The 14428-nt window shown below is 39.0% G+C and overlaps 1 protein-coding gene across 1 annotated transcript in view; it reads right to left on the bottom strand.

Annotated features, from left to right (window-relative positions):
- Positions 1–2387: 2387 nt before the first annotated feature.
- The window catches only part of FAM171A1 (family with sequence similarity 171, member A1), a 50691-nt gene continuing 38650 nt past the window's right edge, over positions 2388–14428 (bottom strand). The window contains exons 9-12 of the mRNA XM_010084045.1: positions 8119–8235; positions 5562–5676; positions 2624–4928; positions 2388–2550 (exon numbers count right to left, since the gene is read on the bottom strand). Coding sequence (XP_010082347.1) covers positions 3236–4928; positions 5562–5676; positions 8119–8235 — 1925 coding nt within the window. The 3' untranslated portion in view covers positions 2388–2550; positions 2624–3235. The remainder of the gene's footprint in view (positions 2551–2623; positions 4929–5561; positions 5677–8118; positions 8236–14428) is intronic.

Here is a 14428-nt window from a genome sequence, read left to right as displayed (position 1 = left end):
AGGAACAAAGTAGGAGCTGGGGGAAAACCATGAAGTGAATGGACTCTTCATAACTACCAACAGGCCCTATGATATAAATGGACTTTGGAAAATATAAGTTTTAAAAATTATCTTTACTCTTTCACTCATTAGCAATCTGAAAATCCTGACTGCTGATAGATTAATTGAAGAGCTGTCCCTAGTATTTTGTAGAGTCCAATATATTTTCATTAGTTTTGTAAGCTTTGTCATTATGATATTTTATATCTTTTTCCCTGTTAATATTTGCCATCAAAAAATAAGAAAACGACTGCTTTTCTAGGTTATCTTCTACATGGACTAAGATCACTTGGAGCTCCTGATGCCAAGACCTACCTATTCAAGTTATACTTTGCTCTCTGTGTTTTATTACCTTTATTGGTAGTTGCTTCACTGTACAACTGCAAAATATAAGCAAAAAATTTCTTCATATTTTACCAAAGTATCTTCTTCAGTATGTTTTTGAAAATTAAAACACAGAACTTGTCACTGGACTGTAAGATTAAACAAAGTGTGTACAATGGACACACCCTAATCTCAACCCATCTGATTGGTGTTACTCTCTTCCAGTTTCACTCAACATGTGGCTCAGATGTGTTGGATATACTGAGAATTACATTCCATAAACTATATATTCTGCAGAATTAAACTACTACATGGCTGATGATATCACAGCAACTTAAAAAATGCTTTTTTAAAGAAGATTTGCAAAATACCCACATTGTGTTTGTTCAAATGTATTTGCTGTATTAGGGACACAAATCATCAAACCATCAAACTATGTGTTTCGAACACAAAACCAACACAAGTAAAGAAACAAACCACTGCAATTTAATAGCAACAATCTCACTTTACAAGATAATAATGATGGAAACTTTGCAAAGGAATCTGAAAAAGAATGTAATTAAAAATAACAGATTTAAGACAACAAAAAGTTGAAAATTAAACAGCACAATAATTCTAGTATGCGGAAATTTTAACCAGAACGTTTACTTGATTCTGATTGCAGCTTTCTGATTAATAAGTGACACTTTATTACGAGCACTTACTGACATCTGATAAATACTATTCCTTTAAAGCAGTATTTTTCTGTTCAGTGACCTTGCACAGACTGACAATAAGTAACCCAGACCCCAGAGCCAGTTCACGTGTGGTCAGTAGCAAAATTCCTACACAGAACAGGAAAGGACCTGGAATGCGTGTGATTACTAAAACTTAACTTACTGCTAATATGGTGGTTTCAATATTCAATGCACTTCACAAATATTATTTTAGATTTAAGACATATACCACTTCCAAGCATGAAACAAAGCAAAACAGAGGCAGTGTGGCTTTGTGGATGGAGGGGAGCACTGGACTGGGAACTAGGAAACTGGGATTCAGTTCATGGCTTGAGGCCAGACTCCCAGGTAAGACATTCAATAAGATGGAAATTACAACACTGACCTCCTAAGAAAACTTTGAAATCTACCGAAAAAAAGAACAGTGAATCCAAGTCAGGGCTTACTATTAAAAATTAAACAGAAACTGTATAACACTTTCCCTAATCACTTTAGAGATTACATAATAATTAACTTTATTAAGCATGACTGCTGCTAATGCTGCATAAAAATAATTGAATGAAAGATGATAAACTGAATGTATATGAAGGATTCCTCAAGAGTGGAGGTCACATACTTTCTCTTCTTGGAACCCAATTCATGAAGAAGTCAGAAGTGTGCAATAAGTGCGGGTACCTGCAGAAATCTCAGAAAGAAAACTGGTCCCACAGTAAGTGTGACTCCATAGAGAATTTTGGTGATATTAGGTTTTCATTTCCAAAGTCTTCAGTGATACTTAAGCAAATAGTTATGTATTTATCGAGACAGGAAGGGGTCTGAAAAGGGGTCTAAATTCCAGTATTGACTGAAGCTCATGAGAACTGCATAGGAAAGTGTGCTCGTAAGTCACACAAGCATAAATATGCACAGCAAAAGTGAAACCGAAGTATTTTTCTTATTAAATAATATAAAATAATTTGATGACCACCAACAGAGGAAAAAATCCACAAAGATATTTTTTGCAGTTTATTTTCAATTATAATTTTTGGATAACCAAGCAGCTCTGTATGGAGAAAGCACAGAAGAGTCATTCTGGCACTTTTGGATAGTACTTTTTTTTTTTTTTTTCCCAAAATTTTTCTAGACACATTCAGTCCACTTGCTCGGTCTATAGTCCATTTTATATGAGCATGATTAGCTCATATGATTCCAGAGGAAACTAACAATATATACAGTCAATGAAACTAGCTTCTTGGCTACTCTGGGCCGTTTAAAATGTCTTCTAAGTCTACCCTGGCTAAACAGAATCCACAATATACATGATAGCTACAGAATACACTGTACTGAAATGAGAAATGCTCAGCACAAAATGGGACTCTTGGCATGCAGCTTAAAATAAAAGGTAGAAGTTCAGAAGTTTATAAAATCCCAAATGGGGTTAATTAAAAGGAGTTAGCAAAAGAAGGGTCTGTTCATTGTTACTGTAAAAAAGGCACTTTGAGTAAATGGGACCAGAATTGGAGGAATCTTAGTCGACACAAAGTTCAGTTTGGTTTCATAAAAAGGCTTCAATGCTAAGGGATGCTACTCAAGTTTCCTGCAGTTTTACATTAAAATAAATTGCTGAGTAGTTTATAATAAAAGACATAAAATGTTTACAACCAACTCGTAAAATTAAGAAAAGCATAGTATAAGCAAAATATTACTAAAAGCAGCAATGCATAGCCTTTCATTGAGATAATGCACAATTTTGGACACCAAGTGTCAAACGCTTGTTTTTAAGATACTTTCAGTAGCATTATCAACATAAAATTGGCCTACAAAACAAAAGCTTTACCAGCTCCCATTCATAAGGAGATTGAGGTCATAAACCAACCAAAACAATTTGTCAGTATTTTCAACATCCTGGATGACCAATATCAAGTATATGGAATAACAATCACACTCTTTGTACAGCTATCTCACTGGAGGCAGCTGTTAAATCAGAGGAATGATTTTAATTCTTTTCTAACATTTACACAGTAATGCTTTTAAGTTCTTTCAAATGTTGCTCACTACAGTTTGTTTTTCTCTTTTCTCTCAACAACAAAAAAAAAAAAGAAAAAAAATCAAGCACTTCCACAGAAAGAATATTTGGCAATTTTATACTCCACTGAATGGTGGATTTTCACAATAGCTCACTTTAGATTGAAAGTCATTAGTGGTCTTTCCTCTCGTTTCTGCCAAGGACTCTTCTTATCTTCACCTTGGTCATCTTCCTCATCCTCCTCATCATCTTGAACTGATGTTCTGTGTTCAGGACTAGTTAATGGCTCTGGTTTGGTATCCACAGTTCTTGTTTCCTCCTGCAGGCTGGGCAGCTGCACGCCACTTCTCTTACTAGTGCCTTCTAGTAGGCATCGTAGAGCATTGTCCTCAGGGCTACAAACTGCTGTTCCACACTCGCTGCCACTTTGGTCCATATCATCCAAGTACACAAGTTGTGTGTAAGCTGTGCTATCGGAAACCTTCCGCTCTCTCTGCTGGTGCTCCTGCACTGGTGGGTGACTCTGTGGTGCAGACAGATGATCTCCTCTTCCCTTTCGGGCAGATTTTGGTTCATTCATGTCAACACCAGAGTCCAAACTGGCATCATTACTCCCATTCCTACCAGCTCTTTGGAGATCGATGTATGAATGTCTAACATGAGCATTTGAACGTCCATCTAGAGAAACAAACCATGCTCGAGGATGAGGCAATGGCTTTCCACCTCCTAATTCCATCAAAGCCTTTTCTGTAAGAAGCTGCACTTCACTATTCATTTGAGCCAAGGACGCATCATTAAGTGAGGCAGGAATGGAAATAGATTCAGACATGGAAGCGTTTTGTTGACTCCACTCAGCTGCACCTGCATCTTGCAAATGTTGCTGAGATATTGCTTGGGATGCTAACTGTTGGGGTTGCAGCTGTTGTGGGGGGTGTGGAAAAAGCCGTGCATGAGGGTTAGGGAGCTCAGCTTGAAGTCTTTCTATATCAATCTGCTGGTCAGCTGGGACAACCAGTGGCTGGCTAACAAAAGGGTGTTCTCCTGGCAATTTCATGTAATGACCTGGGATGACCAAAGCAGGCAAAACTTTTCTGTAAACACTGTCATTGACTTGGTCAACAGAATTGCAGCAGATTAACTGGCCTGGTCGAGGGAAGGATGTAGGTCTTTCAAGGTGATCAACTGAACGAGACATCATACAATCAGTAGGTCTGCAGTCCAGCAGCTCTTTTTCAGGGGCTGAAGGTGTGGGGTATATTTGTTCCTGAATATTGTATTTACTTCCAGTAGCAATATGGTTCATAGATACTTGAATTTCTCTCTCTTGCTTTTCAAATAAAGGCTGAGACAGCATAGCATTGTAACTTCTCCTATACTCATCTTTGATAGGGGACTCATAGCCTTCAGCTGCTTCTGTAGATGTTCTTGGCTTTAAAGGAAAACTATCTGCTGATTTGTGGTAGTCTTTTCTTAGAGACCCGCTGGGAGTCAGGTCATCCAAGGAAATTCTGCTCTTGTCTTTCTCCTTGTCAGAGAGCAGTTCCTCTCGGGAGCTAAACTCCTGGGAAGTACTGAATGAGTGTTTGAGCATAGGTGTATGCATATCTGCTTCTCCACTAGGTGACACCATCTCCATGTGGACAGCGCTGATTAATTCTTTTGCACCTGAGTTTTCAGGCTGTCCATTGCTTGCAACGGACAGACCACCAGGAAATTCTGACTCGCGACGTGAAAATATTAAATTTATATGGGACATAGAGGTTGCTTGATCCTTCTTAGAAGTGTCCAGTGCTGTGGAAAGTTGCAATTTCTTATGATGCTGACGTGGTCTTAAACATTTTCTTCTATAAAAGCCAGTAACAAAAGAAGTTACACATTTATGACTGTTGTACACAGAAACAAGAGCAGCAAGTGTGTCTTAATGGGAGATTTTAAAGCAGTGATCAGTATTAGGGGAATTGAGCTTCTATTACATAACCTAACAATTAAAAGCTTATCCCAGCAGTGTAGATAAAATTAAAGAACAACTAATGTCAATTGGGAAATATCTCCAGCACCAATTACAAATTGGAGCAAATGCCTGGAGGAGGCAAACACAAAATCACTCATTAATATACCCTTGCTGATAAAAGTTTAACATCCATTTTAATATGAGAGTAATAAAAAGATTACATGCAAGTGCAGAACATGTACAGTGACACGAGATCTTGGACCTATGCCCACCTTTGACAGGAGGTTTTAGAACATCTTACAAGGGAAACACAGGTACACGTGTGTGTGATTCATTCAGCTACCATCCCACCAAAGGCAGGGATTGTATATGCTCCATGCAACCAGGAACATATGAAAATCTGATCTCACTGTTTCTTTCTCCTTCAAGCGCTTGTTTGCTTTCCCTCCCCCCAAAGCAAAAAAGTTTCAGTACAAAAGCTTTGAATTTCATAAGCACAAAAAAAGCCTTTATGGTGAAATCTTACCTGCAATAATACAAAAGCAGACACAGCAAGACTAGAAGTATGAGAGCCATCCCTCCCAAAATTGCCAAAAGAAACATTGTGTGATAGCTGGTAATGTCATGTGTTACAACGGGACCTGGAAGGCCAGAAAAGATAATTTAGACCTGTAAAACCTGCAAACAGGAAGAGGAACAACACTTAAACAAATACAGGGACATCGTCCTCTGTTATCAGGGTGCTAAGTGAGCAATGCTGCCACTCATAGCTCTGGTGCCTATTGAGCAGACCGCCTCTGGAGAAGGGAGCAAGTTGTGCAGAAAGCATGTGCTGGTTTTCATTACTGCAAGTCCAAATAGATCCCTCTGTGGAAGAGCAGTTAGTTTCAATGGGAGCATGCATCAGTGAATGCTGCCTTCCAGGTTCTGCTGCTGACACAGTGTGCCAAAGCTCTCATCAGTGGAGAAAAGCCATCACAGCATCTTCCAGCACTGTAATGCATGTAGCAGCACTGCGGCCAACTATTTCTCTTTAACAACATTTGTGGTGCTTTGCACTAAACAGTACATACAGTGCAGTACAGGATTAATTGGAGGATGCACTGGTGTTCTTAAGTCTATCAAGCGAAGCCAAGCAGATCTTCAGTAGCTTTAAACAACAAGCCACCAGTGAAAGTGTTGTGACTCCAGGATTCAATAATGCTTAGTACATGTTCTAACATACAAAGGAATGCACACATGTGGACAGCATCTGTTCACAATTAAGCACGTGTAACCCTCTTGGTTTGTAAAATCCTTATCAGGATTTTGAAGTAAAGGCCCAAATTTTCATCTGCAGGCAAGGAGGTACAGCACCAGCTGATAGAGTAACATGCGTGTACTGTGACGGACAGCAAACTTGGCCAGCATTGAGGTTCTAGATCACGAGGTTTGTAAAACTGTATCTGTGGATCTTGAGTGGTCTGTAGAGCCACTGCTAGGAACACCAAGTTTATTTTTTTCAATTTTTTTTGATAAAGAAATCAAATAGATTCAATGAGGAGAGAAGCAAAAAGTCAGGAACCTGATTAAAAATAACATCAAGCATTGGGGAAATCTAAATATTTATACATTCTGTCCTGCCACTACCTTTATATAATAGATTGATACTGTTGCTTCAGGACATTAAGCAAAAAAGAGATAAATCACTTCAATTTTTCATGGAAATGTTGTTCCTGTTGCAACAGAGTTGCAGATCTAGACAGATCTAGCCCTCAGAAAGAAGCAAGAGTAAAATACAAGTAGAAATTCTGCCATGCAAGTTAAACGGCAAGGACAAATAAGCCTTCTCCTGTTAGAGTTACAGGCACAATTTCATGACTCGTGTAACTTCCTTGCAGTTTGGGGCAGAGCTGTACTGGGAAACGTTTGTCTCAGAGCAGTTACTTTTTCTTGAAGCACAATTATTTTGTAAAATTCCATTGAATTCAATATGATAGCTTATTCAGATCTGCACCTGCCTCTAATCTCCGTTCCACAATGAATCAGCTGAATATTACAGCAGTTTCATTTAATATAACTGCAAATAAAAAGCTTGCGTAAGGTATAACGCAGCAAAACCCTCCAAATGCTCTGCATATCATGAAACAACTTCCTGGCATATACAAGTAGACTTTAAAAACAGTACTCGTGTTAGAGTTTGTTTTTTTGGTTAGATGTAGTTTATTTAGCTTGCACAGCCAAGGCAAGATTGTTTTCATTTCTACTGTATTTGGTTTTTCATCCAGAAAACCTAATAAAAAAAATCTGTAAGAGGAATTTTTTGTTTGATCAATTGGCTCTTTTATACACAGAGGCATCTCTGATTATTGGTGGCTGAAGGACTAATACTAAGAAGTATGAGGCAGCCACAGACAGAAAAAGGGAAGAGCAAGCTGCAACATTAATAATCTCCACAGGCACAAAAGTACAAAGTGATTTTCTACATTTATGCCAGGAGGCTTGCAGATGGCAACCAGTGAGCTCATCTAGCAATGCCACTCTGCTAATACACTTCCTAGAACTTCTACGCGGAGTTAATCGCAGTGTAAATTAATCAGTCACCAAGATGATGCAAAGCATACGTCAGGGCAAAATGGGCATCTCCAGTGTAAAAGAAAAAAGTTATGATCAATTAATTCATTAGTAAATGTCTAAACCACGACAATGGTGGTCTTAGATCAATACTTTTCTTTGGGAGACTCTGTACAGAAACTTCACAGCACATATTTTTCTACCTGCTGGAACAGCAATACACTGATGTTGTAACTCCCCTCATTTTCTAGCAATGGCTCTACCAGGTAGTGGTGACATAAATGCATCAAATCAGGAACATTTTAGAAAGTTTCACATTGAAATGACTCAGAGATTTTGAGCACAAGAGTTGCCCCCCACAAGCCCCAAAAGATTTTAGCCCTTTACTTTCAGCTTTCTGTTTTCTAATAATCCATTATTGATCAAGCTGTGGCATCTCAGATGAGGTCATTCTGAAAAATATAAATGTTATATATGAATAAATAATTACTTAATGCTGGGAATATCAATGAAATTAAATTTCATCTTACCTGGGATAGTAGGTGACATAGCTGCAACCCAGTAGCCCAGCTGAGGTGCAATATAAGTCCAAGTCAACTGATTTCCTTCTTGTTGTACAAGGCCCAAACTACTCTTCAGCCATGTCCCTGTAAATAAAAAGGTTGTAGGAAGATGTTACAGATACACCCACACCTTCCTCTGCAAACAAGTGGAAAACCGAACAGTAACAAGACCTATCAATGTGCTCTAGGGCTTGCGTGCACTGCTGTGAAGTGGGAGATCATGCCTTTTTGTCACCGGCATCTGAGGGCTCCCAAAAGCAATCATCCCTGTGGCCTTCTCAGAAGCTTTGTACACAAAAAAAACCCATTTAAGATTAAATAAAACTAATAAAGCTTCAAAAAGAGTTAAAGAAAATAATTAGAATAATTATAGATTCCTCTTTGCCAAGGATTCTCCTGAAGCTGATTATATGTAGACGGCCTACTTAAAAACTGCCTTTGAAGAGGCATCACATCTCCCAGACCACACTTGAGTTATGCACACCACCTTTCTATCAGCTCTGGCTGTCAACTTCTGGAAGGCTGAAGAAAATGCTTCCTCAAAATGTTGTCTTTCCTATAGAGAAAACAAGCTTATGAAGGCTACTGCCAATAAATACATAATTAAGTTGCACCATCACTTCGATTCAGCAACGACAGTCATTCAGAATACGTATACATCCAGGAATACTGTTTGGTAATGGATGATGAGTTTTAAAAAACATGTTTCTCAAAGGAAATAAAACAGATTTTTCAGAATTATCTAATATCACTCCAAAATAAGTAAGAATGACAATTTTAAAGGACTGCGTTCAAGTTAACAAAACTCCTAAACAGTCCGGAATGACAATCTGCACTACTTGAGAGTTGTTCTATTTGCAGAAGATACATTTTGTTGCAAGAATTGGGCTACAAAAAAACCTTTACAACTGAATCAGCTGGACTGGACACTGAGAGCGGCTGCTGAGAAGCCACCCCAGCACCAAGCACGTCCCAAAGCCGCAGCCCTGGCTTGGCATCACCAGTGGGTGCCGTAACAAAGGGCATCAACTCTCTAAGGAGGTTCTTCACACACTTTGGTGGCCACTACCAGTATGGCTGATCTGTGTACAGAGAAGGGATAAAACCCTCAGTGCTTCTGCAGAGCAGCTCTGTACTTCTGTGCAAAGGCAGGACAGAATGCTGCATTTACCTTAGCTTCAAATGCTCGCTTTAAAGGGAAGTTGCATCTTGCATCTGTGATTCCCTTTCCTTTAAATAGCCTCCTGCACGAAATTCCCCAACGGGAGATTTTAATCAGACGTTGCTCAGGTCTAAGCATGAGAATTTGTGGATGACAGTCATCTGTACAGTTAGCAGTGAGTGCAGAGCACACAGAGATGCTGTTCGGGTGGGGTTTTTTCAATACCACTGAGATCCTGATTATTTCCTCTGTGTTTCTTGAGTATTGCTCTGTGCAAACCCTGTGCATAAGAGAATGGCTTTTCTGAGTATTTATTATCTCTCTACTACTGATTTTTCCTATGTAAGTACACTCTTAAAGTCCACCACTGTCAGCTAAATAATAAACCCATCTGTATATAAAGGTGACGTCTGAGAAAACGTCTAGATCTAGGTGATTATCACTGCCACATAGAGACTCTATTTGAAACCAATCTGAACTTGTGGGCAACAGGGGTAAGGAATTGCTGACATAATTTTCAGTTTTCCAAGTATCATTTCCAGTCTATAGCAATAATCTGTTATTAGATCTGTTAGACCAAAACATGTATGCACAGATTTGCACATATGACATCTGTAATTGTCATATCAGAACACTGTGATGTGGCTATTAGTTTACGTCTTTTAGGGCAGCATTATCAAGAAGAATAGAACTGAATTGTCCAGTTATGTGTGAAGTTTCTGGAAAAACTAGGAAAAGTAGATTAATTTTCTCCTCCAAGACGGCCACCTTCCCTTCATGTTTTCTACCCATATATTTTTGAGGAAAATGTCATACTAATAGCCCTGAACCACAAGGTGAAAAATAGCCCATGGGGTCAAAACCTGCTTCTATTTTGTGCCTAAAAAAGCCATTTGGTAGGAAAACTCCTGTTAGCTTAAACCTCACTTTTTTTTTTTTCTTTTTTTTTTTTTCCCTGCAAGGTCTGTTCACCAAATAATCTAGGCCGAGATACAGGGACTGAGAAAATTGCTGCTTCAGGCAGTGCGCATATGCACCAACTATTCAAATACACAACTGCGTGGAACGACTAAAAGAGTTATAAAAATCCCTGATTTAAAAAAAGAATGGAAAGACCTGGGTGGTGAATTCATCATACTTCCTATACTTTCCCATCTCTAAGCCCTTTAAATTCACACACAAACAGAAGCACATACAGATGTAATATAGCAAAGTTCCTTCTCTTCACAGTCTATTTTTAGTTACCTCCTTGATTAGAAGCTATTATTGATTCCCTCACTAGGGGGAACTTGTGTCCAGCTTGCCTTATTCACACCACACTGCATTCTAATGAACACCGCCCTCCTAATGCCTCTTTAAAAGCCTTTGCTCAGTAATACGCTGCTTGCATAATGCAGTGATCAAGAAGCTAACAGAGGTTGCACTCTTATCGCTGTGGGCAGAGCTCAGCTGCCATCCTGCCAAACAAGCAGCAGCTCAGATTGCTCATATTTTAGCAATGAAAGGAATCTCTGTATTTGCAATGGGATCAAACAATAGACTCTACTGCACAAGGTCAGTCAGGTTTCATGCTTGTCTTCTGCTCATTTTGGTTATCCGTTTTTGCAAACCATTGGATATACTTGAGAAAATGTACTGGTCTGTAGAACACTAGGGGAAAATGTAATTCTCTCTCTCTATTATGGACAGTTAAGAATTTCAAAAGCGTAACAGATATATATGATATCGGTCAGAAGAGTAATGAAGCTTTTGTTGACCATACTCTACACATCAGCATATGATGACAGCCAGAAAATATTTACATGTTAAAAGGCACTGTCCCAAATTCCTTCACCCGGACAGGTTTCACGGGTTTCTGGGAACCACGGGTACACCATCTCAGCAGCTACCTTGTTTAATATTTTCCTGGTCCAACATGTTGGTGATAAACTCACCTCTTATATTTCCACTATCTCTTACCAATAGTCCAGTAATAAAACAGAGCATTCTTTTGCATGGTGGGACGAAGAGAATAGAGAACTCCATCCTTCACTGGATGCAAAAGCAGGCTGGAGTGGAAACAGTTGAAACACAAAGTCCTGTATTGTTTCTTGTGCAATCAAATAGCTGAAAGCCAACATAGTGTTACTGGGAGGGAACTGATGGGTCTTCAGTATTCCACAAATCCATCCAGGTGCTTCCAGGTCTCTTTCACATTTCATCCTTTACAGGTTCTAATATCCTGGTCACTTTTCAACTATCATTAAACACCCAGTAGTGTTCTTGTAGCTCCCTACATCCAATGCCTTGCTGAAATGACTAATGTTGGACTTTCTACCAAGCAAAACCCAATCACATTGCACTTACTGGCTATGCTCCTCCTAGTGTTTCAAGCTGCTTTGAGTAAGCAAGAGTTCATTGCTGCGCAACCTTGAGAATGAACTCCCTGTCTCTTCCCAGATTCTTCCTTGCAGTGGGAAATAAAATGTTTTCCTGTTCTAAAAATGCAGCTAATTATTCTCTGTGTCCTCACATATTTCCTCTTGCAAGCAAGGGAGGAGACTAAGGGGCAGTGAATAAAGACCTTAATCCATTTTTCTATCCTTTCATGTCCACTAGTTTGCAGACGGAGTAAGGGCAAGCAGCATTCATTTTTTTCTGTGCTGGCAGGATTACAACTGCAGAAGAACTAAGCAGAAGGATTAGGAGAGAAGAGAGGTCTCGGTTGTTATGATAATTTAATTCGTTATTCTCCAAATATCCTATAACATCTACTTCCTCCCCCCACCCAAGTCAGCACAACCAACTAGCTTCACTACTTATTAAGTTTTATACATGATCTGCAATAATTGTTAAGTAACAAGCAATAGAGGATTATAAATAAAAAGCAGTACAGATAACTGGATGTAATGGAACTGATAATTTTTCTTCAAGACTGATTGTGCAGTTCCAAAGAAAACATGTCAATGCATCTTTGGAGCAGAAACAGCACATTCAGTATAGTTTGTAAGCACTGCACGATTTGGGCCAATTTGCCATTAATTCTTAAAGAGTGTCTGGTGCTTCATGGAAAACTTCTATATATAGAGACGTTCTTGCTTATAGATCATTTTTACATTTCTCTTCCTCTTTTTCCTCTATTACTGCTTAGTGGAGCCAACACACTGATCCAGAATTCAAGTCAGGGGAGCTGTCTCCTGGCTCAAACTAATGGCAGGGGGAAAACTGAGAAGCTTCTTAACTCTTTCCTCACCAAAATTTTATTTAGTGTTACTGACTTTTTGGGATAAATGGCATCATTTAACAAATTTCTTCTTAAAAACCCGTTAAAACAGCTGCCCAGCACTCCTTCATACATATAACTTAAAAGCAAGGTAAGAGAACTGTCATTATTGAAACTACGAAGAATATAAAAATGAGAGTACTTTAAAAGAAATACAAATCAAAAATAATCAGATAAAGCAAGCTGAGCTCCATCTGGCTGCAAAAATACACAAATATCAGAGTCAAGTTGAAGATTTCAGCAGTGCAGGGAAAATAAATTCTGCTAGAGAGATGCATCTTATTACTTCGCAGTAACCGTGATTCTGATGAACACGCTTATTTATCTCAGGCAGTTTTTAGGACATGTCCCCTTGCAAGCAGGGGTTATCATGAGTAAATTTAACAGCAAAAGGCTTGCACGTTAAATCTCTGTTTCAACACACATTTTGCACTAAAAATGCTGTTTTGTAATTTAATTTTGCTTACTCCTAAACCAGACTGAAAAATGGCACTTCCAGTAAGGAGTGTCCAGATGGGCAGCTATTGCAGAAAAGCCCTTTCAGAACAGCTACTCTAGACTATTTCTCTGCACAATCAGGTCACTGCTCATACAGCCAGTCTGCCCAGAAAAGAGACGTCCTATTGTCTTCAAAGACACTACTCAATGTGACAAGTTTGCTGTATCCAGGCTGCATGAACGGATCTGCTTTTGTAATCTAGATGCACGATGCCTCTGAGTAAGGCATTACTTCCATACATTTAAAGCTAGACCCTATTATTTTAAATTAATCAGTAGTGAAAAATCCAGGGAATCTTATGCCTCTCTGGCATCCACGTGTGTGACCGTGCATGCTGACAGTCCTGCGCTGCTCCAGCTGAAGCAAATGGCAAACTTCCTACTGGCCTACGTGAGGCAGGACTGCTGCATCGGCCGTCTGCTCCAGAGATACGCACGTGACTCCTACAAAAGTCAAGAATAAAGGAGACAAATTCCCCTCTCAGCCGTGTGCGCTGGCTGTGAGGGGAGTTGGCAGGGTGGCACCCCAGTGCAGAACTCGTCTCTCTGGGAGGATGTATACTGCTTACTTCAGGTTTAACTTTCCAAGCTGACCATTTCAGAGTCTCTCAAATCATTACTGCTACAGTGACTTCTGCTGGCTTTGATTGTGTGTTCTTCCTATCACTGATCAAAACACTTTAGTAAATGACTGTCAGAAGAGTGTGCTGTAGCCAACAGCTTCCCCTCACGACAGTCATAAAGTCTAAATATTGCTAGTGTTTAAATACATGGTAGCTATGTTAGTTTTTCTCCATAAATTACTTTTATGTGTGAGCTTCCATTGACCAAATACTGTTTTCTTTTGTTTCTTTTAACTGGCAATAGGATCATCCAGTCCTACTCAATCAGGGAACCAAAATTATGCTATTGAAAGCATGAATTATTTCCATCCAACAGGTTTGACAAATAAGAAGATTTAATTAGCCAGAGAACAAATTAAGCATAATCCCATTATATTAATTGATTTTTATTCACAAGATTATCTTCCATGGACAAAAGAGTTTTGGAAAGAAAAGAAAGATACTTTTAATTGTACTACTTAATAGCATCGATGTTTAAAATAAATATTCCTTAATGAGAAGTAGTTTTCCTTCAGTACCGATCTCTTCAGTGATGTCTATGATGTCTTACAAGATTGGCCTGCTTAGGCAGAGATTCACAGTTAAATGGATACATGTGTCAAAAAGAATGAAGCTGGTTGTTATCAGACAGGGTATGGGACAGCAAAGGATATTCAAAACATTCTAGAAGTAATTGATTTAGACATGTCAAATGGCAATGTTATTATGGAGAGTTAATCAAGGGCAAGTTTG

This window comes from Pterocles gutturalis, unplaced genomic scaffold (genome assembly GCF_000699245.1).
Source record: "Pterocles gutturalis isolate BGI_N339 unplaced genomic scaffold, ASM69924v1 scaffold22955, whole genome shotgun sequence".
In the NCBI taxonomy this organism is placed as follows: Eukaryota; Metazoa; Chordata; class Aves; order Pterocliformes; family Pteroclidae; genus Pterocles; species Pterocles gutturalis.
This window is presented reverse-complemented; position numbering and strand designations above follow the sequence as displayed.